Raw genomic sequence first — 27,741 nt, 5'->3', positions numbered from 1 at the left:
TGCAATTTATTCAAACCTTGTTGTGTTTCTGCCTAGTTCTTTCCTTTAATTTCTGTACAATAATGTCATTCGTCATGGCTAACCAATTTGTACAACACCACAGGAAGTAGTGAAGACTCGTGTAGCAACGTGTAACATGTGCAGTGAGGAAGAGTAGTGGGGCACATTAATTGGTTTGGCAGTCTCACCCAATTATTGTGTCTGTACAATTCTATCTAGTCTTTGTTACTTTGTTATTGTGCAGACCAACATTAAATGACTTTTTAATTATATAATCATGCTGTAATTCTATGTAATTTTAATACATGTGTAATTGTTCCTTTGGTGAAAGTTTTATTGTATAGTATTGAACTAAAATCTCAAAAACTGGTTGGTAGACTGTGAACCCTTACATTTTTGTCAAAATTCATGTAGAGAGCAGTAAAAGCTTACCATTTTTTTTAGCTAATCTCCTTTTAACTTTGATGTTAACTGACCTCCCCCCTCCACACTCCCTGTGCTATAATGCCTAGACCCAGGTATTTTTTGTTGTTTAGAAATTTTTGTGCCTCTCAATTTCTAATTCAGTTCCCAATCAATGCCACTCTGTGTACATACATAATCATAGAGGTGGAATCAGGCCTCATCTGAGAAGAATAGTCATTCTGTTAGTTGCTATTTACTACTGAATGAAATGGGATATGGAAAGAGACAGGTAAATAGGAGGGGGTTCAGATAATATATCCTCAGACATATTTCTATGTTAGATTGTCATATTGTTCCCATGCTGAAAAGAATTTCAAGAGTATCAGAAGGCAAGGAACTTACATGAATTGTTGAAAGTGAGGCCTGTCTGAGTGAGTTGCAGGCAGTAGATAACAGTGGTAAGCAGAGCAAGGCTCACTGTGCAGTAAGTGTATAGTGAGCGTAGACTGTGCCAACAAAACCTGAAAAAACAATAAGTAGAAGTATTTGTTAATGCAATAATTAAATTGTATTTGAATCCTCTCTGTTCATCTTTTAATAATAATAATGTTATTTGTTTACGTCCCACTAACTACTCTTTTACAGTTTTCGGAGACGCCGAGGTGCTGGAATTTAGTCCCGCAGGAGTTCTTTTACGTGCCAGTAAATCTACCGACACGAGGCTGACGTATTTGAGCACCTTCAAATACCACCGGACTGAGCCAGGATCGAACCTGCCAAGTTGGGGCCAGAAGGCCAGCGCCTTAACCGTCTGAGCCACTCAGCTCGGCTGTTCATCTTTTGGCTACGGTACTGTGGTGAAAGGAAATGTGAAATTTTAAACTGTGAACTTTTACTGATAGATCATATAATATTTAGTAGGTTCATTCCTGAAAGAGATATTGGTCACTGTGTAATATTCCAGATGTCACAGTGTAATTAGGTTAATTTTATTATGTCTAATTAATTCAGCAAAGGAATATTTGTATGTCATGATATTTATCTTTATATGTAATTTTATTATAATCCATATTTGATCATTTGCTCACTATCATTGCATTACTTTGTAACTACGACTTTTAAACGAGGGTTGAATATCCTTATATTAGATTCTTGCGATATTCGATAAAATTTAACTGCATTAGATTTTCCTATCTTGCCACATCATCGAGGAAGAAGAAGCTACAAATTTAGACCTCAATTCCTGGGAAGAGCTGGCACGTGTCCAACCATTCTAACAGCAGCTACTGTGTTCCGAACTGGGTAATTCAAACTAGTCACTGCCTACATTTTCAAAGGAGCGTCCTATTGCCATGGATACTAAGTGAGATGGCTAATAGGAGAACAGTTGATATCATCATTTCGTCCCATTATCTTCGATGTCAGGAGTAGAGAGAGACGTTTCTACTTAATGGTGGAGAGAGCAAAAACAGATGCTCAGAAGCAGCGAGTCAGGGAATTGGTAACAGCCTTAATCCGTAGTAATCCACGGTCTGCTGTTACTGGTGACACTTTGTTGCATCTGTGCGTCTCCCATCTAAATACTATTAAGAGCTCCTACTTCCAGGATGATAATCAGATTATATTCCCGAACATGGATGTTATCCGTCTTCTCCTGGAATGTGGTGCTCCTGTGAATGCACGCAATGAATCTCGATCCACACCTCTGCACGTTGCAGCTAATCCGTATAATTTCTACAGCCCTCTGGTGCAGCTGCTACTAGAACATGGTGCCCATTTGGACCAGCCCAATCGTGCTGGAGACTGTCCTGCTCTCTTTGTGGCTGTCAACCCGCCGAACAATGTACATCTCGTCAATTATGTCACTTTGAGGTGTTTGGCTGCCACGGCTGTCTGTAAATACAAAATTCCATACCGTGGCCAAATCCCAGCCACACTGGAGACTTGTACAATTCCATGAAGAATGAAGCGGGGGAAGAAAACAACTTAAGGAGACATCAAGAAACTTAACTGTAGTGATCAGTCAATCTTTTACGTTTCTGTACACAAAATGTCCTTTTTGCTGCTAACGTTCTCTATGTACAGTAATAAGAGAATATGGCCTTTATAAACTACTTCAAGAAGTGTGTTGCAACAACTGCTAAAGCATAAATAATAGATGGTCTGTTCTTCTGTGTTTGCAAATATAAATAATTATCTTTCTAGCACTCCTAGTGTGCACCGACTATCTTATTGAAACTAGTAATGAATTATTGGCAGAGAGAAAGCTACCTGTATAAAGTTCCAATTATATTGTAGTAAATATAAATAAGAACATCTATTCATTTCCCCAGTCATTTGAGATAGTATTTGTCTTGATGTAAATGTAGACTGGGGTTAAATTTAATATTATTAAATTTTAGCTAATCCTGAGAGTAATTGATTAACTTAGTAAATATATGAATTTAACTGCTTCGTTTTTAATTGGGTACCGCTGGACATAATGGACGAAGATGTTATGTTTACTTGAGTGTTAGTGGCAGCTTAATCCTGCACCAATGTATTAACTACCTATACAGCATATATTGATTGTTCACATGACAATGATAATATAGTTAGTCAAGTTTACCATTGTTTATATTATCCCTGTAATTAGACCTGTAATTAGAGCCAGTAAAGTTTATTTAAGGGCATGTTGGAGCTCCTGGAGGGGTTATCTAATATTTCACCTTAGGTCTTATGACTTGTCTTATGGCTGATGTCCCATAGTGGACTAGTCTGATAGTTTATCACTTCTTCACTTCGTTACCATGATGTGGTATTTAGGAATTTCTGAATGATAGGTGTGCAGCCACTCTCATCAGGAAGTACGAATAGCTCTACTACTAGACCAGTTTGTACCAGTCTAAAACAATAGACAGCATTAAACTAGCTAGAAATAAAACTACGGGATGCGCTTTCAGTAAAGTTGGAAGGATTATTCATTCAGTATCCTCTCTGCATAACCCAAGGGGTTTTCTCTAACATTGATTCAGGGCTCATCTCCAACATATGAGATAAAGCATAACAGGGAGTGGTAGTTCCGAAGCCATCATCCAATTAGTGGTTGGTGCAATTGGCAAGGCAGGATTGGTACTTGGCGGCAGATGGAGGTATCACAAAGACAACTGGTAATGTTCCAGCTACAAGGACGAAGGCGTTCCAAGGACCAGCAGAGTAAGGCCACATGGTGAGCAAGTGGGTTAAAGATATTGCAAGTTTCCACGAGGTACAGTAATTTGATTTTTATTAAATTCATTACAAACTTTAAATTCATTTCTTGTAAAACCGTCATCATTTTTAGTCAGTATAATAAATGTTATTTTCTTGGTTCACTTAAATCAATCTACATTAATTAGCATTTTGATTTCTAATTCTCCTGCTTAATGATTAGTGCACTGTCATCCCATCCCTGGGATGAGATTCTACCCAAGCTTTCTTATAAATTATTTGTTTTTAGGTCATAAACTTAAAGACTGGTGCCCAATTTTAGCTTTGATAGTTGCATTTTTTTGCTCAACTGTTGGGCAGATTGAGGGAACAAATTAAATAATAGCTCTCCATTGGGGAGGGGGGGGGGAAAGGGGGGCTAGTCACAACTGTGATGTGGAATAATAATTACTAGTGAATGAAAACTGAATATAAATATGGAAATTTCAGTGTTATAAGGATGAATAAGATATGTAAGAATTTCCAAGAATTTGCTCATAAAGACATGATTGCTTATGTTAATGCCTGATTTCTACCATCATCTTCAAAGTGGTCAACCTGGGCTTGAATATAGTGATTTCAGAAATTTTTCACGGAAGTCTTTGAATTCCATGTGTTTAGCACCTCCTGTGATTCTGCTTGGATCTCTTCAGTTCAGTTGAAATATTGCCCTTTAAACAAGAGTTTTATTTTAGAGAAGATGTAGGTGTCATTGGCCTTGGTACCATACTTGTTCTGGTGCGATATTCAAAATCTTAGAAATTCAGGGGTAGCATCTTGTATACTAGAATCAACCAAAATGATCCCCAAACTCCAAACTCCATGGAACTACAGCCCCAAGGGCCTTGGCCTATGAAGTGACTGCTGCTCAGCCTGAAGGCCTGCAGATTAGGAGACAACGCATGATCAGTGCAAACAATCCTCTCTGTCGTTATTCTTGGTTTTCGAGACCGAGGTCACCATCTCACCATCAGATAGCTCTTCATGTTAATCATGTAGACTGAGTGGACCTTGAACCAACCCTCAGGCCCAGATAAAAATTCCTGACCTAGCTGGGAATCAAACCCAGGGCCTCCATATGAGAGGGAGGCACGCTACCTTTAGACTGCGGGGCTGGCCAGCCATAAATTAAAAAAGGAATAAAATAGCAGTAAGTTTTGCGATTTCCCAGAAAGTGACATTTTTATAATTGCATTTCTCATTTTCTGTTAGGGTAATATCTGAAGTCATCCTTGGTTTGCCCTTCATCCCAACTGAGTCTATTCTCTTTTGTTTTTCTTAACCAGTCTTTCAATGCTTTTAATTTTAATGACGTATTTCTCCTCTTTCATCAATCTAATTTGTTTTCTATTTCCTAATTCATTGTTATTAAAACAGCAGAGTTTTGCATGCATAAGGAAACATGAACTACAACTCTGGATATAATAGTACTTGGCGCATATAATATTACTTTACTCTTAATACTGTATTTTCACTGTGCCACCATAGCTCAAGCTGAGAGAGTGCTAACCTTTGTGGTGCAGGAGCAATTGAGTTGTCCAGTTGCAAAACTCTTTGTGTCCACCATCGTACAGTTTTGTGTTAAGATCACCATTTCGTTTGTACAAACAAGCTACATCAGCTAGTGGAAACAAACTAGAGAAAAATGCATTTATTCCTTGCTTATTCAATAGTTAAAGATCATGATACTTACAGCAAGTACATACTGGAAAAAGAAAGTCAGTTTAATTGTGTAATTTCAACTGAAGAAACTCAACATTACCTACGAGAGAGTTGTGTTGCTTGAAGAAAATATTGACATGTTTATGTACAAATGTTATTCATTTCATTAGTTCCCTTTAGTGTTATTTCTCTTTCTTTACTTAAAATGCAATTTGGCTGTTTCTTATGAGTATTAAACAGGGCCTATAATCTCTTTCTGGAAACTTATGAACCAAGTTTGAGTTTAGATGCTATTGTAATATAATAATGCCATTCATATCCCATGAAACATTGATCACCAATGTTGACACTGGTGCAAAACTTGTTAAAACTTCCAAACTGCAGCAAAAGTCGCTATCACAACCATTGTGAGATGGACAGCAGGCAATGGTATGATGATAAATGGTGTTAAAAGTCAGGTTGTCAGTTTCACTAATAGGAAAAGTCCTCTCAGCTTTTATTACTGCATTGTTGGGATGAAAGTTTCTTATGGGGATTATTGTAGGTACCTAGGTGTTAAATATAAGGAATGATCATCATTAGGGTAATCACATAAATGGGATTGTAAATAAAGGGTTATGGGGGTATATAGGGGTTGTAGTGTGGATGTAAAGAGAGGGCATATGTCTCTGGTAAAACCCCAATTAGAGTATGGTTCCAGTATATGGGACCCTCATCAGGTTTACTTGATTTTGAGAACTGGAAAAAATCCAAAGAAAAGCAGCTCAATTTGTTCTGGGTGATTTCTGACAAAAGAGTAGCATTACAGAAATGTCACAAAGTTTGGGCTGAGAAGACTTGGGAGAAAGGAGACGATCTGCTCGACTAAGTGGTATGTCCAAGCTGTCAGTGGAGAGATGGCGTAGAATGACATTAGTTGACAAATAAGTACGTAGATATGTAGATAAAGTTGGAATTCAAGAGAACAAATTGGGGCAAATATTCAGTTATAGGTAGGGTAGTTAGGGACTGGAATAATTGACCATGGGAGATGTTTAATAAATTTCCAAATTCTTTGCAGTCTTTTAAGAAATGGCTAGGAAAACAACATATAGGGAATCTGCCACCTGGGCGACTGCCCTAAATGCAGATCAATGTTGATTTATATTGGCTGATGTATTTCTTTGTATTTACATAAACTGTATTGTGAATACTTCATTTTCATTTAGGATCATGATGGAGTATTTTTGTAATAATTTTTAAGTTGTAACAGTTATTGTGCAACTCTCAGCAAAACAAAATTATAGTCTTTTGTTGATTCTGAAGATATTGTTTATTTTTACATGATGAGTTTTGCTTAGTTACCAAGCATTTAAATTATTTTGATCAGGGTAATCATTTTTCTTGATAAATATTGACACATTTAAATATTTATCCTTTCCTTCTGGTTCCTATCACGTAAAGCAATAGCACTGGTGAATTGTTGAGGCTAGTGATAAGAAGCCCCTAGAAGAAGATGGAAGTTGATTAACAATTAAAAATACTTCCAGAATGATCTGGAGGTGGAAACTGCAAGAACCTTCCGAGGGCCTATATATACAGTGATCCCAGCAAAGCCAGGTCAGTTTGTCTTGAGTCTTGAGTCTTGAGTGTGTTAGTTTAGTTGCATATGTTGTAGTGATTCAAAATGGTCTTGAATGTTGGACCACAGTTAGTGGCATGCGGTGACTGGGGAAGTGAACTGTTCTGGAATAAGGCTGCACTGAGAGAGGCGTATTGGAGAGCAGGAGTTGACCACTCTGGAGTGCTGTGTGATTACCTGGGTGTGTGCTGGTGTATGTTACGATTGTGAATAAAATATGTGGTGAGTGGAAAACTCGAACATGAGTGAACTTGTAATAACGGTATATAGTAGTCTAATAAATTTTGTGGTGAGTGGAACATACTACCTCTCTGTGCAGTAATTTTAGTTTTGAGGAGCATGATTACCCACCACAGTAGTATTGAAATGTTTGACTAAGAAAATGATTGAAAATACTACCTGCATTTACTTACCGGAGATCAGCAGTGTTGTCTGAAGTTATACCATGAACTGGCATGAGGGAGAAACACTGAGCAGCCACAAGCACTGAACGAATTGCAGAATGAAATGAGCCATCAGAACTGTAGCTTAGATGTTCAGGTGTAACTGTGATCTTAAATTCACAGTAAATATCCTTTTGCTCTGGAATCATAGTAGAATTAATGCATATTTGAATAAAATTAATTTTTACATCTGTTTAAGGTAATTTATAAATTCATGAAGTTATCTTTCAGTACATTGGGCAGTATAGTATGTTTCATGCATGCCATTGGCCAGACGTAGGTGAGACAAAATGGGAGACCTCTGTGATTTTCAATGAAAGCAGAATGTTGGAGCACAGTTAGTTGGAGCAAGTGTATTGAAGACTGCCAGTGTGCAACAGTGTCCAAGGTCATGAAGACATACACAGCTGATGGCAAGACATCATCAGCAAACAGTATTAGTGGATGTAAACCAATCCTCAGACCTCAAAACTGAAGAATATTGAAAATGATACAAAGAACCATAGATCTAATGTAACACAAGCGATGTTGGAAATCAGTCAGCATCTTGAACAACCTGTTTCTGCAATCACAGTCCAACATGCGGCAATTTCCCAATCTCTGATCATTTCCGAGAACATGTTAGCACGATGAAAATGCTGCTAAAACCATAAAGTATGGACCAAAGATGATTGTAAGAGAAGTAAATGGTTTGGTGAGTCATCCTTTGCCTTGTTTCCTTCAATAAGTTTGGATTATGTGTGGTAGATGCCCAAAGAAGCTTATGGATTGGACTGTCTACTTCCTATGAATAAACATGGAGGTGGCTCTGTGATGACACAAGCTGTAAATTAATGGTGTTCAAATGGTCTACTTTTTACTCTCTAAAGGTGAATTGCAGCCATGGATTCAAATGCATCCTTTACATACAGCTGTTGTTTAACAAGGATGCCATCTTCTGAGATATCAATGCCCAAATTCACATTACTAGCACTGTTCAGGCATGGTTTGGTGAATATACAACAACACCCATGACCTGCCCAGTCATGCAACTTGAATATCGAGCATCCGTGGTCCATTGTAGAGCAGAGCATTGTTCACAGAAATGAGTTTTGCACTTCATGATGAATGGTACAAAATTCCTCTGGAAACAGTTTGTGAGTTGTATACATCCATTCTACGACAAATTGTAACTATATGACAGATGCCATTTTAATCATGTTTGTTCAAGTGTTTCCATTATGTTTCCCTTATTCTTATAACTGCCTGTATATCATATAGCCTAGAGATGCAATATGCATTCACGAATGTTCTATGCATCTGAGCATATTACCGTAAACAATTTACTGGAATCCGAAAGTCTGAGGCAAATGCTTTTCTTACCACCCAAAAGTAAGCTTTCCATAATATTGTGCACGTGAACTAGACATTGTGTGTTGCTTGCAATAGTATCAACAACAGTGGGCTTTCACCAGCTAGAAGTGAGATGATTTCCTCGTGACCTATGTGACATGACATATCATGTCTATTTGAAGCACTTTTGTTAATGTAATTGCTGAAGAATAAAGAGGAAACCATGAGGAGAGTGGAAATCAGACCTAAATAAAAATCTTCCATTAGTAATATAGAGAAACATACAATAAAAATGATTCAAACATTAATAATGTAAAATAGTTAAATCCATTAGTTATTAATAGTTATAAATTTCATTGTGTTCCGTATTGAAGTGTTATATGTTGAAATTTGTATTTCGATATGTTGCATACGAGTACAACTGGTGTTCTCTTAAAGGGCTTCTTTAGCATGATTCTATAGATCAACATTACATTCAAACTGTTAGTTTTTATATAATTAAATTTTGTATTGGTATTACTACCCTGGTGCAATAACAGTTGTCCCAGTTCAAGTTGTTGTAAAACTGAAATGAACAAAATGCCTTACCTTCAAATTTCAAGGGAACTTTATACATATGTTTAGAAGGGATATCTTCTGCAGGCTATATGATTACACAAAAAAGTAATTTAATAATGTTATTTACAAATACATCAAATAAACACCAGAACGGTTAACAATTTTGATATTTTGTGCTTGCATTCTGGTATATAAAGGTAGCTGTGTTGCCAACATACATTAATGAAACAAAGCAAAATTAATTGCAAAAACCCCAGATTGTTAAAAATAGAGAAATTTATTTCTGTCAATAATGCAAGTTTAAAATGTCTTGTCATTAAAAGATATAATAGTGATGGATATACTGTAGTGGCAAAATGGCTTCATTGTTTTTTGCTAGTTGCTTTACGTCGCACAGACACAGATAGGTCTTATGGCGACGATGGGACAGGGAAGGGCTAGGAGTGGGAAGGAAGCGGCTGTGGCCTTAATTAAGGTACAGCCCCAGCATTTGCCTGGTGTAAAAATGGGAAACCACGGAAAACCGTTTTCAGGGCTGCCGACAGTGGGGTTCGAACCTACTATCTCCCGAATACTGGATACTGACCGCACTTAAGCAACTGCAGCTATCGAGCTCGGTGGCTTCATTGTTAATTCAGGGTGTTGTCTATATTATATTTCCCATATGCTGTATTCTAGTAGTTGACTTTTGACTTGTGCTTGTTACATGCATCACTCTAGTATGAAATTGAAGTGTTGTGTCTTTGACATGTTCCCAACAACCAGCCCACCCTTATTTCTCTACTTATCAGGGGGAATGGATTTTTTAGCTCCCTTCTCTTTTGAACACCATTGCCCAGTATCTCAATATCAACATTCCACAGTGATGTGTGGTCAGGGGTAGCGCACTGCATTATGAATAATGAACGCTAGATTTCGAGACCCAGTATGGCGGAATCATTCTGAATACTAAATAACTCATTAAGTCAATACAGTCATCTTCTTCTTCTTTTCTTAATCCGTTTGCCCTCCAGGGTTGGTTTTTCCCTCGGACTCAGCAAGGGATCTCATCTCTACCACCTCAAAGGCAGTGTCCTGGAGTGTCAGACTTTGGGTAGGAGGAATACAATGGGGTATGATGACCAGTACCTTGCCTAGCTAGCCTTATCTGCTTGCTGAACAGGGGCCTTGTGGGGTGGGAGGGGGGATGGGAAGATAGGAAGGGATAGATAAGAGAGAGGGAAGGAAGTTGCCGTGGCCTTGAGTTAGGTACCAATTCGGCATATGCCTAGAGGAGAAGTGGGAAACCACGATAAACCACTTCGAGGATGGCTGAGGAGGGAATCGAAACCCCTTTACTTAGTTGAACTCCCGAGGCTGAGTGTACCCCATTCCAGCCCTCGTACCACTTTTTAAATTTCGTGGCAGAGCCGGGAATCGAACCCTGCCCGCCGGGGGCGTGGCAGCTAATTACACTAACCACTACCCCACAGAGGTGGGCCAATACATTCAGTGCGTATATATGTATACTACATTGCGCCTACTAAATCAAATTCATGGCATTTACACTTGAGTGAATGGATCTTTTTAGCTCCCTTTTCTTTAGAAATTCATTACCCAGTATCTCAATAGCAACTACTATCAATCAATCACTACTGATCTGCATTTAGGGCAGTTGCCCAGGTGGCAGATTTCCTATGTGTTGTTTTCCTAGCCTTTTCTTAAATGATTACAAAGAAATTGGAAATTTATTGAACATCTCCCTTGGTACGTTATTCCAATCCCTAACTCCCCTTCCTATAAATGAATATTTGCCCCAATTTGTCCTCTTGAATTCCAACTTTATCTTCATATTGTGATCTTTCCTATTTTTAAAGACACCATCCAAACATATTCGTCTACTGATGTCCTCCCATGCCATCTCTCCACTGACAGCTCGGAACATACAACTTAAATACAAAGTATGTTACAAGTGTTATTATCTTTTATTTCCACCTATTCAATACAAAGAGATCTTTTTAGAAATTAAATATTATTATAAAATGTTATTATAAAATGTGAACTTTTGACATGCAGCTTGATACTGCAATTTTAGCCTAGGACATTCTAACAATTTGTATGTTTGGACAGACACCTACAATAACATCATCTTTTTATGACTTGTAAGAGCAATCAGGATCCTGATTTTTCACCATACAGGTTTGAGTTTGAGGCTGAAACATGTCCCTTAACATTTTATAATAATATTTAATTTCTAAAAAGATCTCTTTGTATTGAATAGGTGGATATAAAAAATAATAACACTTGTAACATACTTTGTATTTACGTACATTTCAATACAGACCTAACATGAAAATTATAACGTGTAACATACAACTTAGTCGAGCAGCTCATCTCCTTTCTCCCAAGTCTTCCCAGCCCAAATTTTGCAACATTTTTGTAACGCTACTCTTTTGTTGGAAATCGCCCAGAACAAATCGAGCTGCTTTTCTTTGGATTTTTTCCAGTTCCTGAATCAAGTAATCCTGGTAAGGGTCCCATACACTGGAACCATACTCAAGTTGAGGTCTCACGAGAGACAAATATGCTCTCTCCTTTACATCCTTACTACAACCCCTCAATACTCTCATAACCATGTGCAGAGATCTGTACCCTTTATTTACAATCATATTTATGTGATTTCCCCAATGAAGATCTTTCCTTATATTTATACGTAGGTATTTACAATGATTCCCAAAGGGAACTTTCACCCCCTCAATGCAGTAATTAAAACTGAGAGGACTTTTCCTATTTGTGAAACTCACAACCTGACTTTTATCCCCATTTATCATGATACCATTGCCAACTGTCCATCTCACAACATTATCGAGGTCATTTTGCAGTTGCTCACAATCTTGTAACTTATTTATTACTCTGTACAGAATAACATCATCTGCGAAAAGCCTTAACTCTGATTCCACTTCTTTACTCATATCATTGATATATATAAGCAAACATAAAGGTCCAATAATACTGCCTTGAGGAATTCCTCACTTAACTTTTACAGGGACAGATAAAGCTTCACCTACTCTAATTCTCTGAGTTCTATTTTCTAGAAACAGAGCCACCCATTCAGTCACTCTTCTGTCAAGTCCAATTGCATTCATTTTTGCCAGTAGTCTCCCATGATCTACCCTATCAAATGCCTTAGATAAGTCGATTGCAATATAGTCCAATTGACCTCCTGAATCCAAGATATCTGCTATATCTTGCTGGAATCCTACAAGTTGGGCTTCAGTGGAATAACCTTTCCTAAACTCAAATTGCTTTCTGTCAAACCATTTATTAATTTTTGCAAACATATCTTATATAATCAGAAAGAATGCTTTCCCAAAGCTTACATACAATGCATGTCAACGTCCAAGAGTCTTGAGGTAACACACTGGAGTATGGATGCTGAGCACTGGAGTTTGAATCCCAGTAGGTCAGATAATTTTTACTGGATATTAAATGAATATAACTTTGAATGATAGAGTACCAAGAATTTAAGAGGAAGAGAGCAACCAATAGGAACAAATTAGAATCAAGAGCTGAGTAGAAGGTGTCATGGTGGTGACATGGATGGCTTCAGAAACTTTCAACCAAGTATCTGAAATATGGCGGATGTGAGAACATGAAGAAAGCCATTCGAAAAAAAGAAAAGAAAAAAAAAAAGACAATGTCAAGGAAATGCTTCAGAAGAAATACTATATCAGTAAGGGAAGTTGTTCAAGGGTTGGACTGAAAATGGGGGTAGTGCCCGTGAGTATGCAACCTGCACAACAAGGGTCAATGACCTACTAAAAAACCAATATAAGAGTTCTCCCTGTATTTTAGACAGCAGGGGTAATGAGTCCAGTTTCCCCTCTGGGGTTGGCTGACCTCTGCCTTCGACGTGTTTCCAACCACTAGCCTGCCCTTGGCCCTACATTTATGAACAGACCAGAAATCCAAGATTTGGTTCTGGTTACTGATCGGTTGTAAGCAATCACATGCTCATGCATGCGCACTACTGTGCACTTGGACTTCGCGTTATTCATTGTGAAGTAATTTAAATCTGTCGCTCATGTGATCTGTATTATTATCGTTGTATTGAAAAAGTTGTTATTTAATTATTTAATATTTATCCTAGTTACATGACTATATATATATACGAGCATGATACTATACAAGTTCCTCTTATGTTATAACCAGGAGATATTTATTTACTTAGCAAGTATTGTGAAAATGCTTTAGTTCCTCTCTCCTGATAGTTCTCAAGCCTAGTCCTAGGTAAACGTTAGCAGTGCACCCGCTACGTTCAGATTCAAATCCTCTTATTTAATTATTATGATCTGTGCTGCTTTCTTTACAGACTTACTACGTTTAACAGTAGATCACAATGCCAGGATTCTGATAGCAAGGTGCCACTGTCATGTGGGTTTAGTCTTACCGGTATGTACAATATATATTTGCTTAAGAAAATTCAGACTGTGGTACATTAAACTTGAAATAATTACTTATATTAGAAAAATTGGTTCCTTTAAAGCGTTTGTTCGTTTTAGTTCATCACGGAGTACATAAGGACATAAAGAGAGAGGATGGATGTTATATCACAGCTGAAGGGTACGACAGGCCACAAAGAGTGTTTTACTCAGACTGGTACTGACGAGACAGCCAAAAAAATGCCCATAACAAAAATATTATTATTATATTAAATTTTGATTCTAATAAAGAAGAAATATAAAAAACCCGAAAATAACTGGACAGATTTTTGAACAATAATGGAAAACACGGGACTGCAAAATGAAATGGCAAGGTAGCACATGGGTACGTGAAAATAAATATGCGAGTCTTGAACACGGGTATGTGGAAAGAAATTGCAAGGGAAAAGAACAATTTTCCTGTTAAGACACAGAGTACAAAGTAGGCTTGAATGTGATAAGAAATGACTGTATTATGGGGTAATGAATAGATTATAGTATTCTTAACTGTGCATTCTAGACGATGAATGATGGAAAGAGGATCCCTGAGTGTATTAGCCGATGAATACAGGAATGAAGTTGCACTTCAGGGGTAATAATAATAATGGTGTGTGGCCTCCGAAGAGGCCTGGTGTCGGTCTTTCAAGTTGACGTCTATAGGCGACCTGCATGTCTGTGAAGATGGGGCCCTACCTATGATGAATTCTAATGATGAAGACAGCACACACACACACACACACTCAGCCCCTGAGCCATTGGAATTAACCAATGAAGTTTAAAATCCGCGGCCCGACCAGGAATCGAACCCGGGGACCCCTGAACCAAAGACCAGCACGCCAACCATTTAGCCATGGAACCGGACACCTCAGGGGTGAATACAAATATAGAGGTGAACGTAAGATATATATGAAGCAATCCGTCACTCTTCTGTCTATGACGACCGTTCACTGAATCGAGCGGGGATTGGACAAATTGAGTGGGTGGGGAGGATATATAATCATTTTGTTAATTCACTGTGAACAATACCGAAATACCTTCCTAACAATGCGGAAGCGTGATAATTTAACATGTACCAATCAGAAGCCATAATCAGATCCTAACGTTCTGGTATGCGGAAAAAAATGTGTAGTAGAGCGTGTTGAGGTTTAGAATACGCCAAATCCTGTAGATCATCTCTTTCACTACCTTCAGCTAACCCTTGATTCTTTGGAAGTTAACTTCTGACCCCCTATCTCACATGTACAGACATGGACGTAAGTATTCGTACAGTGAAATGATTGTAAATGACTTTTACCTCGATTAATAGTTTATGTGAATACTCTTTTCCCTTTGGGTAATATGTATGAGATTTCTCGTAATACCACAGATCAGCAACAAGTGCAAGACCGTCTTTTTGTGTGAAAACGAGAAAAAGTTACGCGGTAATGCCCAGATCTGCCAGGACAGAATTTTCGTACAGTTAGCTGTCAACAAGGAACAACGAGCAAACTAGCAGTCTCCCACACTCAGTCTCTCTCAGGTTCTGACTGCATATTAAACGAGCTGTACTGAGTGACTGATGGTATGCAAGTGCTTGGAGTGGGTCGAAAAGGAAAAGGAAACTGCAGTCGAAATGAGGTGGCTGAGTGTCTCATGAAATAGTGAAGGGAAATCGTACTCCGAAATTGCAAACATCGTTGGGAGAAGTCGTTCGACTGTGCACAGTATAATTAAGCGATTCAAAGAAACGAACGTGCTAATAAAGAAAGAAATATTAGGTCACCCACAAAAGCTGACGACCAGGGAAACGAGGCGTGTGATGCAAATGATCAAGAAGAATCCTAAAATCTACATCCACTGGGATAGCTACTTTTATTGGAGAACAGTTCGGAAAGCAAGTGACTCCACGGAGAATAAGGCATCTACTCGTGCAGGATACAGAGGTACGGAATCCAGAAAGAAGTCCTACTTAAGCAAGAAGTATCAGAAGAGCAGATTAGAGTTCGCAAAATCTTATGCAAAGAACCTCGCTTCCTAGAACAGCATTATTTTCTCGGACGAAAGTAAGACCTGTTTCATAACAATGGAGGCATTTAGGTTTGGGAGAGGCCCAATACTGCTCTTGATATCCAGAATTTTCAAGCTGCTGTGAAGCATGGTGGAGGTGGTGATACGGTTTGTGGTGTATGACCGCGTCTGTTATCGGAGAATTAGTTTTCACAGATTTGCTCATTTACATATTATCGAAGAAAATTTGAACAAGAGTGTAGAGGTACTTGGTCTGGGAAACGGAATAAACGATTAATTAATAATTAATCTATCGCATGTTTTCCGGGCATATTATCCTCCATGCACATTAATCGCATATTTATTCACATTCTTCCAATGCCTCTGCGAATTACACAACTGGCTTATATTATTATTATTATTATTATTATTATTATTATTATTATTATTATTATTATTATTATTATTATTATTATTTCTCATATCCTACATATCTTTCACATATTCTCTATATCGTCCTCAATTTCAAACACATGTACCGGTACTTAATATCCGCACTATTCACATACCTTCTAGAATATATTATGAAGATCCTTACCGACAGGGAATTAAAGTATAATACCTCACACACTCGCGTAGCTTCTAAGTCATTAGTTCACACCTCGAGTCATCATTTCCTTTCTTCACTTATCAGCATCCTTAAAGTAAAGGAGGACGTCTATAACCACGCAACATTCAATTGTGAAGCACTAGGACAATTAATAATAGGAACTTAGTAAGACCCTACCAGCTGATTCAAATGGGAAAATTCTGAAAGTCAGCCGAATTATTTAAATCTACCACATCTACGAGTGCTTCACTAAACGCACATAACAACATAGAGGGCATTGAACACTAATTCATGCAGATTCCCGGAGATAAATTTTGTGATTAACCAATAATCACCCAGAAGACAAGAAAAATAAAGCTAATAAAAAGCTATAGCTCTTTAAGACTCACGTATCTCGCTATCTACACACTATACATGACATCAAAATGCATGCTGTTTAATTTATCTACAACATATTAACGCGACCTTTGACGGATTTTAATGCTAAGATATAATTGGAATGTACTTATCGTTTCGATGTGTAGCCTGCTATCATCTGGCGATACCCACATGGATTTAGTTATCCATGACCGCCATCTGGCTCCGCACTTACTCCATGATGCACTGGAAACTGCTACCTCCAAGGCGTTGAAAATCCCACGTTGTCCTTCCGCTCAGGAATATTGATGGCACATAGGCGCGATCTCGTAGTTGCAGGTACTGGGTTCAAGGGGGCACTCACATACATGTGAACACAAATATAAGTCGAGTTAATCGAAGTAATGTTTATCTCACTTCAAGATAAATGGGATAATGGTAGTGACCACTCATAGGCTCGAGGTGTACTACCACAAGTAGCAATTAATATCCCTGAAGATTGCCACTCGCGCCACCTTTCATTACAGAGAGCGATACTTGATAATTTGTCTATCCCCAGACTGAGCGTCACTATTCAGTTTACTCATCCTTGGCTAATTTGACTACACTTATTTGATAGTGTTTATAGCCTCTGGTAGCTGCACACGAGCTAACTATAGCACTATGATCTTAGTTTTCCGTAATCACAGACTTACTACACACTGACGAGTACAGCTAGTATGACCCGGTCTCTAAATTAAACTCAATTATTTAACCAGTATAGAATCTCACTTATAATATCTTGTATTCACTTGATCACAAGAGAAGTACTTGACAACTCACATAGTTGTTGTCGATACCACACACACGTATCACACAATGCCTGTAGATATGTTCACAAAGAAACACATCTGCACAATGACGTGAACCACACTAACCATAACATAGAATAAGCTGAAATGTGCAGGGTGGAACGCCTTATATAGTCGACTAGTGGAGTTAGCTATGGAAAGAGAACGCCCCTCCCATTTTTACATATTCGCTCCGTTAGTAGTCATCTTCCAGATTCGAATAGATGCTCAAGTTTTAGCTCTTTACACCCTCTATCTACTGGACTGTTTTCATTCAAATCGGATCGTGCGGTTCATACTAATTACTAATGACTCTTTTGGATTTCAAGCGCGCGGTTTGGGGATTATGGGGACTCCCAGCTCTGAGTTAAGAAAACCCCCATGGGCCATATGGTATTTATCACTACGATGCTGTCTTAAGTAGTGTCATTAATGCGTCGAGAAGTGAAGTAAATCATATTTTCACATCATTAAATACTGCAAATTATGCAGAGTTTATTGATCATTCTTATGTAGTTTTTCGGAGCTTGTGACGAATTACGTTATTATTATTATTATTATTATTATTATTATTATTATTATTATTATTATTATTATTATTATTGGTGAGCCCTCGAAATTTGTGTGTTGGTATCCAAGAAATAGGCAGGGAAGGGATGGTAATATACAGTTCTTAGGTTGAAAGCCTGTAAATTAGCCACGCCTTTTGACACAGGCAGCATCTTAAACCTAGCGTCATATCGTCAGCTCTCTCGCAGGATAGAGAGGGTAATATCAAGGTCACGCTGTATGCAGAGATTATCTCTTTCTCCTTACGCGTAATTAGTGCTCTGACCTCCGAACTGACATAGAGTCGTTCGTATGCCGGACAGGGCAAAACATACTATTTGCAACCAACTATTTCATGAACTGATGCAGAAAACGGCACATATATCTTACTGGACTTCCCGACATGTCTAGTGACGTGGTATTGAACGGTTTCTATACTTTCAAGTTACCTTCATCCAAGTATTTGTTTGTACTGAGAGTTCTACACTCATGTCCATAAAAACAGAACAGCTTGAAAGACTAGAGATAGCCCATTCATATTCAGAGTACATGTTCATTAGCATGTTCTGCAGAAACGATTAGCATTCCAGTCACCTAGGTTTAGCATGTGTCCTGTTGCTCAGTGGGCACTGGGTCCTCCATGGGCACTGATAACTTGTTCCATGCGTGGTAGCATCGACGGGTATAAGGTGCGAATGGCGTCCTGGGGTATAGGACCAACCATGCTGCATTCACCTGGTTCCACAGTTCGTCTTAAGTGGTCACAACGCCACACCCGTTGTTCCACCACATACTACATATTTTCGATTGGTGACAAGAGCTGCCAGGGCAACAGTCTGATATCCTGTGACAACAGGAAGGCACGTGTTCGTGTAGCAACATGTGGTCGCACATTGTCTTGCTGAATATGGTGTCTGGAGCATAGTGCAGAAAGGGTATGACTACGGGTCGCAGGATGTCATTCACGTAGGTCAAACTGGTCTCAGTGTCCTGGACACGCACTAACTGTGATCTGTGATTATACCCAATAGCACCCCACGCCATAAGGCCTTGAGTTGGCGCTGTATGTATTGTGTGAATGCAGTCAATGTGATGCCTCTTACCCTGTCTGCGGCGAACCAAAATGCGACCATCATTTTCAAACAAACAGAACCCGGATTCATCCGAAAACCCTATCTCCTGCCATTGCTGTCCCCAGTGACGCCGTTCTATGCACCATTGCAGTCTAGCATTTTTATACACATTAGTCAAAGGTAGGCGGAGAAGTGGACGATGCACAGGTAACCCAGACCGTAATAAACGGCGACGGACTGTCACTCCTGATAGTGTACCATGTGGTACACTGTTCCCCTGTTGCGTCAGAGTCGAGGAGGACGCAGATCTGTCCTGCAATGCCATTTGGATGTGGTGTCGATCATCTCGGCGGGTGGTATGGATGGTGCGACCAGACCCATCTCGTCGTGTTCTACGGCCTTCTGTGAAGAATTCTGTACACACCCGTTGCACTGCCAACACACTTCGTCCCACACGAGCAGCAATTTCCCGGATGGATGCATCACGTTCTCTCATGCCAAAAATGCGCCCTCTTTCAAACTCACTCATTTGACGGCACGGTTCTCGCATACATTTGAGAGGCATCCTGCACGTCAGCTCAAGTCACCCTGATCCATTACCTTCGGTTTACAGCGACAACGAGAGCCGCAGGCACATTTTACTCATCGGGGGTGGTGCGATGAGATATCGATGTGAACCTTGAACCTGAGGCCCAACATGGCTGAAATGCTAATCATTAGTTCAGAATACACAAATGCTGATGTTCTATGCATATGGACTTCCTATCCCTAGTCTTTCAAGGTGTTCTGGTTTTTACAAACATGAGTGTACAAATAAAAGCTTTGGTTGTTTCTTAGTTGCCGTACGAATATTCAAGTCCATGACTCTACTGTATATCAATAGATTTTAGCCATAACTCATTGAAGTGTTCCTACCTCATCACATCCGGAAAACTCCATATTTGATATAGGCTTCCGTAATGCTTACAGTTATCATAGGGGTATTCCATCGTTTGGGGTTCGATGTCAAACCTCCGAAATCATTGCAAGCGCTTGTTGGATATTTTAACACACACACATACATGTGCAGGTAATGGCGATTCTTTTCCTCTTAACGTAATTTCTTTCTGCGTTCACAAACGAATAATTTAATTATGGCATCTGAAGTTAACACGATATGAATAATTCCTATATGGGTAGATGATTATAGAAGTAATGAATTTAAATCATAAAATGTACACCAGAGTCTTATAACGGACGTCGTTTAGACATCACTAAGTAGTGTCGTCGCCACGAAAAATTACTGGATGAAAAATATAAAATATACAGGAACTCAAACAAGAAATGTAATGAAGTAGTGTACGAACGATGTTGGGCTACTAGAATATTCAGGATTCGGCCGGAGATGGAACATTTCCGTTTACCTTCCAGAAATCGCGTGGAGAAACTAGACGAAGGGAACAACAGAGGAAGTGCCACGTGATGTCCTCGGGCGAACTGGGGGGTTCCCCGAGCGGTTTTAGTCATCCCTTTCAGGTAATACCGAAGGGGCTGTGACAAGACTGACAGTCTCTTGAACACGTAGCAGTATTATGAGTTGCTGTTCAACATCATCGGGCGGCCATAGGTCGATGGCACGGACGTGTGAAATGTGAGCGTATGGCAAGTGTGAAAAGTAACGGGCAACAATCCGAGCTGATGGCGGCAGAGTAATGGCAGTACTACTCGTTATAGGAGGTGTTGCGATGAATCCCGGTCCTGGACCAGTTGGATCAATCGGCTGGGAAGACATGGAGAAGATCAGAAACATAGTCGGAAAGACCTGTCAGGCTGAAAAACTAGACACCTTATCCACGAACAGTATAACGAAACGAAGGAGATAAACTAGCGTGTTAAAGAGGAACTGAGAATAATAACAGAAAATATTGTGCAGAAAGGAAGAGAAATCCTAAAGACCAAAGCATAGGAATTAGAGGAGGAGTTAAGACAAGTAAAGCGCCAAGAAATTAATGTCAACCAGGAAGTCAGGAGGGGAAATATTTTGTATAAGGTGTACCAGAGAATGAAAATGTAAACGAGACAGTGAATAAAGCGTTGGACGTACTAAAAAACTGTGTGCTGTATTAAACTGCGGTGAAGCGGACATATGCGACGTGCACAGTGCGGGTAGAGTGAATGGGGCAGCGACCAATTAAAGTTGTCGGCTTTGAAGGCAAATTCAAATTTTAATTAACACAAGGAACTTAAAAGGAGAAAACATGTGGGTCAAGAGTGACACGAATAAATAAAGATACCATGACGGAGCAGAGAATTCTACGTTTAATATAAGAACACCAAGGAATCCAGGGCACATGGCATACACATGAGAAATTGAAGAAAACGTTGATACGTTCAACGTCTGCGCAATCTTTCAGCGAAACCGATTTTTGTATATTTTCAACGTCAACTAACACTTCCTCGGGTGACATCACATTTTGTACAAGCAGTTCTGTGCCGACAAAACCATCGCTTACATCATCCTTGACAGGCCGATTAAATCAAGTTAAACACCCAGCCGAACAACGCTGAACGGTCGAGTATCTTGGAATGGTACGTGGAAGGTAGAAGGACAGATGTCATTTCAGTTTTAGATATATTGATGACGTCCGAAACGGGGGAGGAGCTTACGGTCAGCTGTTTCCAATATGGCGGCGAGATAGTGACGGTATGTAAACACGACAGTGATCGGGAGTGCGTCTGTAGAATGTATTAAGTGTTCAAAATGTCTTTGGTGTCGTATGCGCAACTGTTGAGAGTTGTCGGAGATTTCACGCGTCCATTAGTGGAAGGGGAAGAATTTTTTTTTTTTTTTTTTGCTAGTGGCTTTACGTCGCACCGACACAGATAGGTCTTATGGCGACGATGGGATAGGAAAGGCCTAGGAGTTGGAAGGAAGCGGTCGTGGCCTTAATTAAGGTACAGCCCCAGCATTTGCCTGGTGTGAAAATGGGAAACCACGGAAAACCATCTTCAGGGCTGCCGACAGTGGGATTCGAACCTACTATCTCCCGGATGCAAGCTCACAGCCGAGCACCTCTACGCGCACGGCCAACTCGCCCGGTGGAAGAAATATTCAAGCGTAATTACTTGATATGTGTAGGTAAAAAGTTTGAAACAGAAGATGAAACTGGTGTTGTAGCGTTGTGTTTACAATCATCCCACATCGATTCAAAACCGCACAAAGTTATTGTTGTCTTGAATAAGGGGGTGAAAATGTGAAGTGCAGCTGTATATGTAAAGCGGGTTTGTCAGAGAAATGTTACCGTTGACACGCTAATTCACCTTAACAGTTAAGCTACTGTAATTTGCCACTATTAGAGGTTATGGAGTAATTTCTTGTTGATTTGGTCCATGCCAAAACCTTAGCCAGGTGACGGGGGAGTTACCTGTTTTGCAAACTGTAATCTTGGGGAAGAAAGAAAATAATAATTCTACTAAGTAAATGTTGCAAAGCAAATAAATCCTAGGCTTTATACAGGCTTGTGTTGGAACAGCCCACATAAACTTAATGTTCTTCCATTTTTACCATCAGCACAAAAGTTAGAACTTAGAACCGACAATAATAAGTATAAAAAATTATAACTACCTACAGAATATGCAGAGCAAAGTTGGAAAATTATAATTTAAGAGTACTATAACCTCTACAGTCACAATTGTTTGGGGTTGAGAATACTTGGTTTGTCCAATTCTACCAAATAATTAGGTTATGGCTTCTAATTTATGATGGCCGGGCGAGTTGGCCGTGCGGTTAGGAGCGTGCAGCTGTGAGCTCGCATCCGGGAGATAGTGGGTTCGAACTCCACTGTCGGCAGCCCTGAAGATGGTTTTCCGTGGTATCCCATTTTCTCATCAGGCAAATGCTGGGGCTGTACCTTAATTAAGGCCACGGCCGCTTCCTTCCCATTCCTAGACCTTTCCCGTCTCATCGTCGCCATAAGACCTATCTGTGTCGGTGTGACGTAAAACAAACAGCAAAAAAGCTAATTTATGATGGCAAAATACTACATATTTTCTTTCATTGATAGAAGTATTGTATAGGCAATTTAAATGCAGTGCTTAATTACTACCAGTTAAAGATATTACTCACATGTAGATAGTTAATTTACTGTCTGCTGTTACACATATGAAGAAGTTTACAAAGAGCAGATTACATTCTATGTGCGGCACAGAAGTATTAGGCTACAAGTTTATCAGTATTTTTGATGTAGCTAAATCTTTGTGAATACAAATTAGAGACAATAACATTAGAACTTCAGTCTATGTCACGCAACATTAGTACCATGGTTACCGCTTGCATCGGCAATATCTACGCGCGGTATGACTGTCCTATGTTTATTTTTCTCGCAGACGACTTGCACGACTCGCCGATGGTTCCAACCACTGTACTTAGGAACTAAATGGTACTGAGCCCTGAACCACAATTACATTTGTTTTCACATAGGTTAGGTTAGGTTAGGTTAGGTTAGGACTATGTTTAATTTTATCGCAGGTTAGGTTAGGTTAGGTTAGGTTAGGTTATTTATTTTTCTCGCAGACGACTCGCGGTTAGGTTGGGTTAGGTTAGGTTAGCCCTGGACTATGTTTATTTTTCTCGCAGACGACTCGCACGACTTAGCCCTGGACCACAATGACGTTTCTCTTCACATTAATACACCACGACATTCTATGTCGCTTACTGGTCACGAAATGATAGGATTGATAGAAGCAAAGCCTACTACTTCTTTCTTCGTACATAGCGGATCCAGTCCATCTGGCCACTGTTGATACAGAAAACATATCTAATTATATTGATATGGCATCGTGCGATGGATGTGTTATTAATGTAACAAGTTTTTCAGCGAATTACAAGAACAACTTCAATGATTTACTTCAATTCTATGTACGTCACAATTTGATTTCAAATAGCAGAGTATGTGAATGGTGTGGCCGTCACGTCAAATTATTAGTGAATGAGAAGTTCAATCGTGTTGTTTTTCGTGTCGTCGCCTAACCTCCACTACATTAAGGTTGGTTCCATTTACATACATTCTTCTTCTCTATTATACATTGTTTATCATTCAGGTTACATTTCCTTGTGATTTTTTCTTCCGGTGTCGGGAACGCTACGTACTACTAATAATTAGGCCTCTATTTCTTTTTTATATTCAATCACAAGTCGCGCGGATTTAAGCCTCTATTTCGTACTCATATTTAAGCATAACTAGCGCTATCTATGGTTTCAAGTGTTTAGAATCGTAATTACTGCATCGAAACGTCTCAACTATTTCATCACGTTGTTATATAATCGTGGCTGGCGTTGGCACGAATGGACTCTGCATCGCCTGCAGATTTGCCCTATGAAATGTCACTACCATAGTTCAACATAGGCAGATATTCTTACTCTTATTTGTTTCATATGGTTATTCTTTGACATTGCCTCACTCTTAGGTCTTTTCATCGCGTAAGTTGGTCATAACTTCTGTCTGTATTAAATTATGGGAACGACATTTCACTGGACTAGCCTTCAACCAATGGCAGTGTCCATTCGCCCACCGTCAGCCATGATTACTATGATACAAACTTGCGTGACAAGGTCTGAAGTTTTACCCAATAACCATCAATGAGTACAATAAACAGTACCGGTACCTACGCCATGGAAAGAAGTCGTCTTCACGAGAATGCAGACTGCACACTGTCATGAATCGCGTTTTCCAATTGACAGCGCGGAAACCCATCTTTCTCTCTGCACTTTTTGTACAGGAAAGTAGTGAACAGATTTCGCATCCGTTTTATACGATTTGCAACCTTATACAGAGCAGTACCTCCTCAAATTTGACAATTTTCTTTCTGTTTCCATCACGACGTCAATGCTTCGCCATGTAAATAAACCTCACCAGTCACTATGTTGCAGCTTCAACATTCTACCGCGTGGCTGCGCTATCCAACTTTTCTGACGTCAATAGCGTATGCAGTAAGTTTAACCCTGGACATGATCTTTTAAAGGAGGCCAGGCAAAGAAAATGCCTGGTCGTTGGTCAGAAAGAGAGGGGTCCTTAAATAGAGATTTAAAAATGCATTGCTTTCATAGGGTTTTCAATCGATTCTTTTAAACATGGATCGTTTATAAATAGGACAGTTTTTACTGCAATGATTAAATAATTAAATGCGGATATTATTAACGGTGTGCCCAGATAACACACTCATGTTTTGAGTAAAAGTGTTATTATTCCGTATTAAACTTTGAATTGACAGACAGGTGGGCGGAAAATCTTGAGCTGCTGTCTGGTAACGGAAAATGTTTATATCTGTGTCATCTATTGTCAGTAGCACATTGACTAGCAGTACCTGAACAAATATAAAACTAATTGAAATCTTTTTATATCCATCATATTTTAAACAGCAACATTTTTCCTTTCCTCTTCATTAGCACCAAAATCCTAATAATACTGTTTGGTCATTCCAATAGACAAAAATCACTGTACCATGTGCCTGAAAATGTCTCTTATTAAGTGCAGTACCTATACTATTGTCATATTTTAAAATAAAAATTATTTACAACCCCCTTACGTCCTTAGGTGCAATTGAGGTGATCAGAGCATACGACCGGTGTACAGGATATTATCAACATGAATAAGGAAAATACGGGAGCATAAAATATGAAGCATTCTTACACACCTTTGGGTTTGGGTGCCACTCTAACGAGCAAAGTGGTTCCTCTCTTTCTTCGTGTTTGTGGTTGAATATTCCATTGCAACTGGGAAGATGGCTCCATGATTCCAAGACCGTTCTAGACATGAAGAAGAAAAATATCAGATACAAAGAGAAGTGAAATATTCATAATATTGTACAACACATTTGTACTTTACTTGTTGAAACTATTGAATCTTCCGTTCACAGTTAAATTCAAATAATCCACAATAAAATATTTCTATGTATTTAGTTTCTAGTTTCCTTTCTTCCCTTTTCAGCTCTCCCCGTGTGGGGGGGGGGCGGTAGAATAACACCCACGGGATCCCCTACCTGTCGTAAGAGGCGACTAAAAGGGGCCTCAGGGGCTCTGAACTTTGGAGCGTGGGTTGGCGACCACGGGACGCTCAGCTGAGTCCTGACATTGCTTCCACTTACTTGTGCCAGGCTCCTCACTTTAATCTATCCTGTCCGACCTCCCTTGGTCAGCTCTTGTTCTTTTCCGACCCCGACGCTATTAGGTTTGCGAGGGCTAGGGAGTCTTTCGTTTTCACGCCCTTCGTGGCCCTTGTCTTCCTTTGGCCGATATCTTCATTTTTCGAAGTGTCGGATCCCTTCCATTTTCCCCCTCTGATTAGTGTTATATAGAGGATGGTTGCCTAGTTGTACTTCCTCTTAAAACAATAATCACCACCACCACCACCTTTTCAGCTCATTTCTGTTGGTTTGAGGTCACATTTTGGATTTTGATTGGGGGTTTATGGTCGAATATCCTTCCTGACATCAGTGATTTTTCAGGTGAAAGTTCCACCCTGGGTTCCACCAGGAATTATCTTCGACCGTCTATGTAAAAACTCAGTAGCTAAATTATCGCGCTATTTATGACTCCATTTTCCTTGCAGCTGTGCTAGTACGTCGGAAAAATTCCGACATATGTTTATTGTAAAAATAGCACGCGATAACGGCAGTATGTAAGCTTTTAGTAACTATAGAGTAATATCATACACAGGGTGAAGTCGAACTCCACCGACAAACTTTCGGAGGTTGGTCAGTGATACTTTCTGAGGTGGCCGTGGTGGTGATTATTGTTTTAGGAGGAAGTACAACTAGACAACCTTCCTCTATATAACACTAATCGGAGAGAAAACATGGAAGGGATCCGACACTTCGAAAAATGAAGGTAACGGCCAAAGGAAGACAAGAGCGACGAAGGATGTGAAAATGAAAGACTGTCTAAGATTCGCAAACCTATCCTGTTGGCGTCGAAGAAAACAAGAATTGACCAAGGGAGGTTGTATAGGATAGATGAAAGTGAAGAGCTTGACACAAGGAAGTGGAAGCAATGCCAGGACTCAGCTGAGGGCCCCGTGGTCGCCAACCCCACGCTCCTGGGGCCCCTTTTAGTCGCATCTTACGACAGGCAGAGGATACCGTGGGTGTTATTCCACCCCCCTTCCCACACAGGGGGAGATACCTTCAGAGTATATTGGTATAAGGGACCCGTGGCCTCCGGTGGTTCGTTAGAGAGTAATTGCATTTCGTTTGGTTTGTTGCCCCAGTTAACTTTGTACCTGTATTGCACTGAAATAATAAATGCTAGTTTTTGACAAACGATGGGGTGTCAGAATTTTGTCTCGCAGAATTTCTTTAACGTGCCGGAAGCTAACGATACCATGATCATGATGATCGATATTTTGAACAAAACCCGTAAGGGAACAGTACTGCATTTGTTATGTACTGTACTGTACAGTGCACTGACAGAACAGATTGAGCACACTGTGACAAAAGTGTACATGTTTCGTCTGAGGGTTGTTGCATTACTCCGTGTTTATTGTTGTGCGTTTTGGTTATTGCGTATAACAGGCTTTGCATTGCTCTGTGCTTCGTGTAGTACGTCTTTCCCTGATATGAAGGTATGTTCACACAAAATTGAATGATTGGAG

At 39.6% G+C, this 27,741-nt stretch overlaps 1 protein-coding gene across 1 annotated transcript; it reads right to left on the bottom strand.

The window, feature by feature from the left end:
- Positions 1-647: 647 nt before the first annotated feature.
- LOC137501042 (gustatory receptor for sugar taste 64f-like) lies at positions 648-25,894 on the bottom strand. Its single transcript, XM_068227909.1, has 3 exons — positions 25,787-25,894; positions 7,330-7,498; positions 648-926 (listed from the first exon to the last, which is right to left on the bottom strand). The coding sequence occupies exons 1-3, from the start codon at positions 25,881-25,883 to the stop codon at positions 788-790; spliced, it is 405 nt and encodes a 134-aa protein (XP_068084010.1). The 5' UTR covers positions 25,884-25,894; the 3' UTR covers positions 648-787.
- Between the last annotated feature and the right edge of the window lie 1,847 nt (positions 25,895-27,741).

Source organism: Anabrus simplex, chromosome 5 (assembly GCF_040414725.1).
Source record: "Anabrus simplex isolate iqAnaSimp1 chromosome 5, ASM4041472v1, whole genome shotgun sequence".
NCBI classification, from domain to species: domain Eukaryota; kingdom Metazoa; phylum Arthropoda; class Insecta; order Orthoptera; family Tettigoniidae; genus Anabrus; species Anabrus simplex.
Note: the sequence above shows the minus strand (reverse complement) of the source record. Positions and strands in the feature narration are given on the sequence as shown.

Bases quoted from the DNA above. Each gene is read 5' to 3' on its own strand.
- LOC137501042 (XM_068227909.1), bottom strand. From the start codon at position 25,883: ATGGAGCCATCTTCCCAGTTGCAATGGAATATTCAACCACAAACACGA. The intron at 7,499-25,786 runs GTGTGTAAGAAT...CTATGATTCCAG, and splicing joins AGTGGCACCCAAACCCAAAG to AGCAAAAGGATATTTACTGT. The intron at 927-7,329 runs GTAAGTAAATGC...TTGTTTTTTCAG, and splicing joins GACAACACTGCTGATCTCCG to GTTTTGTTGGCACAGTCTAC.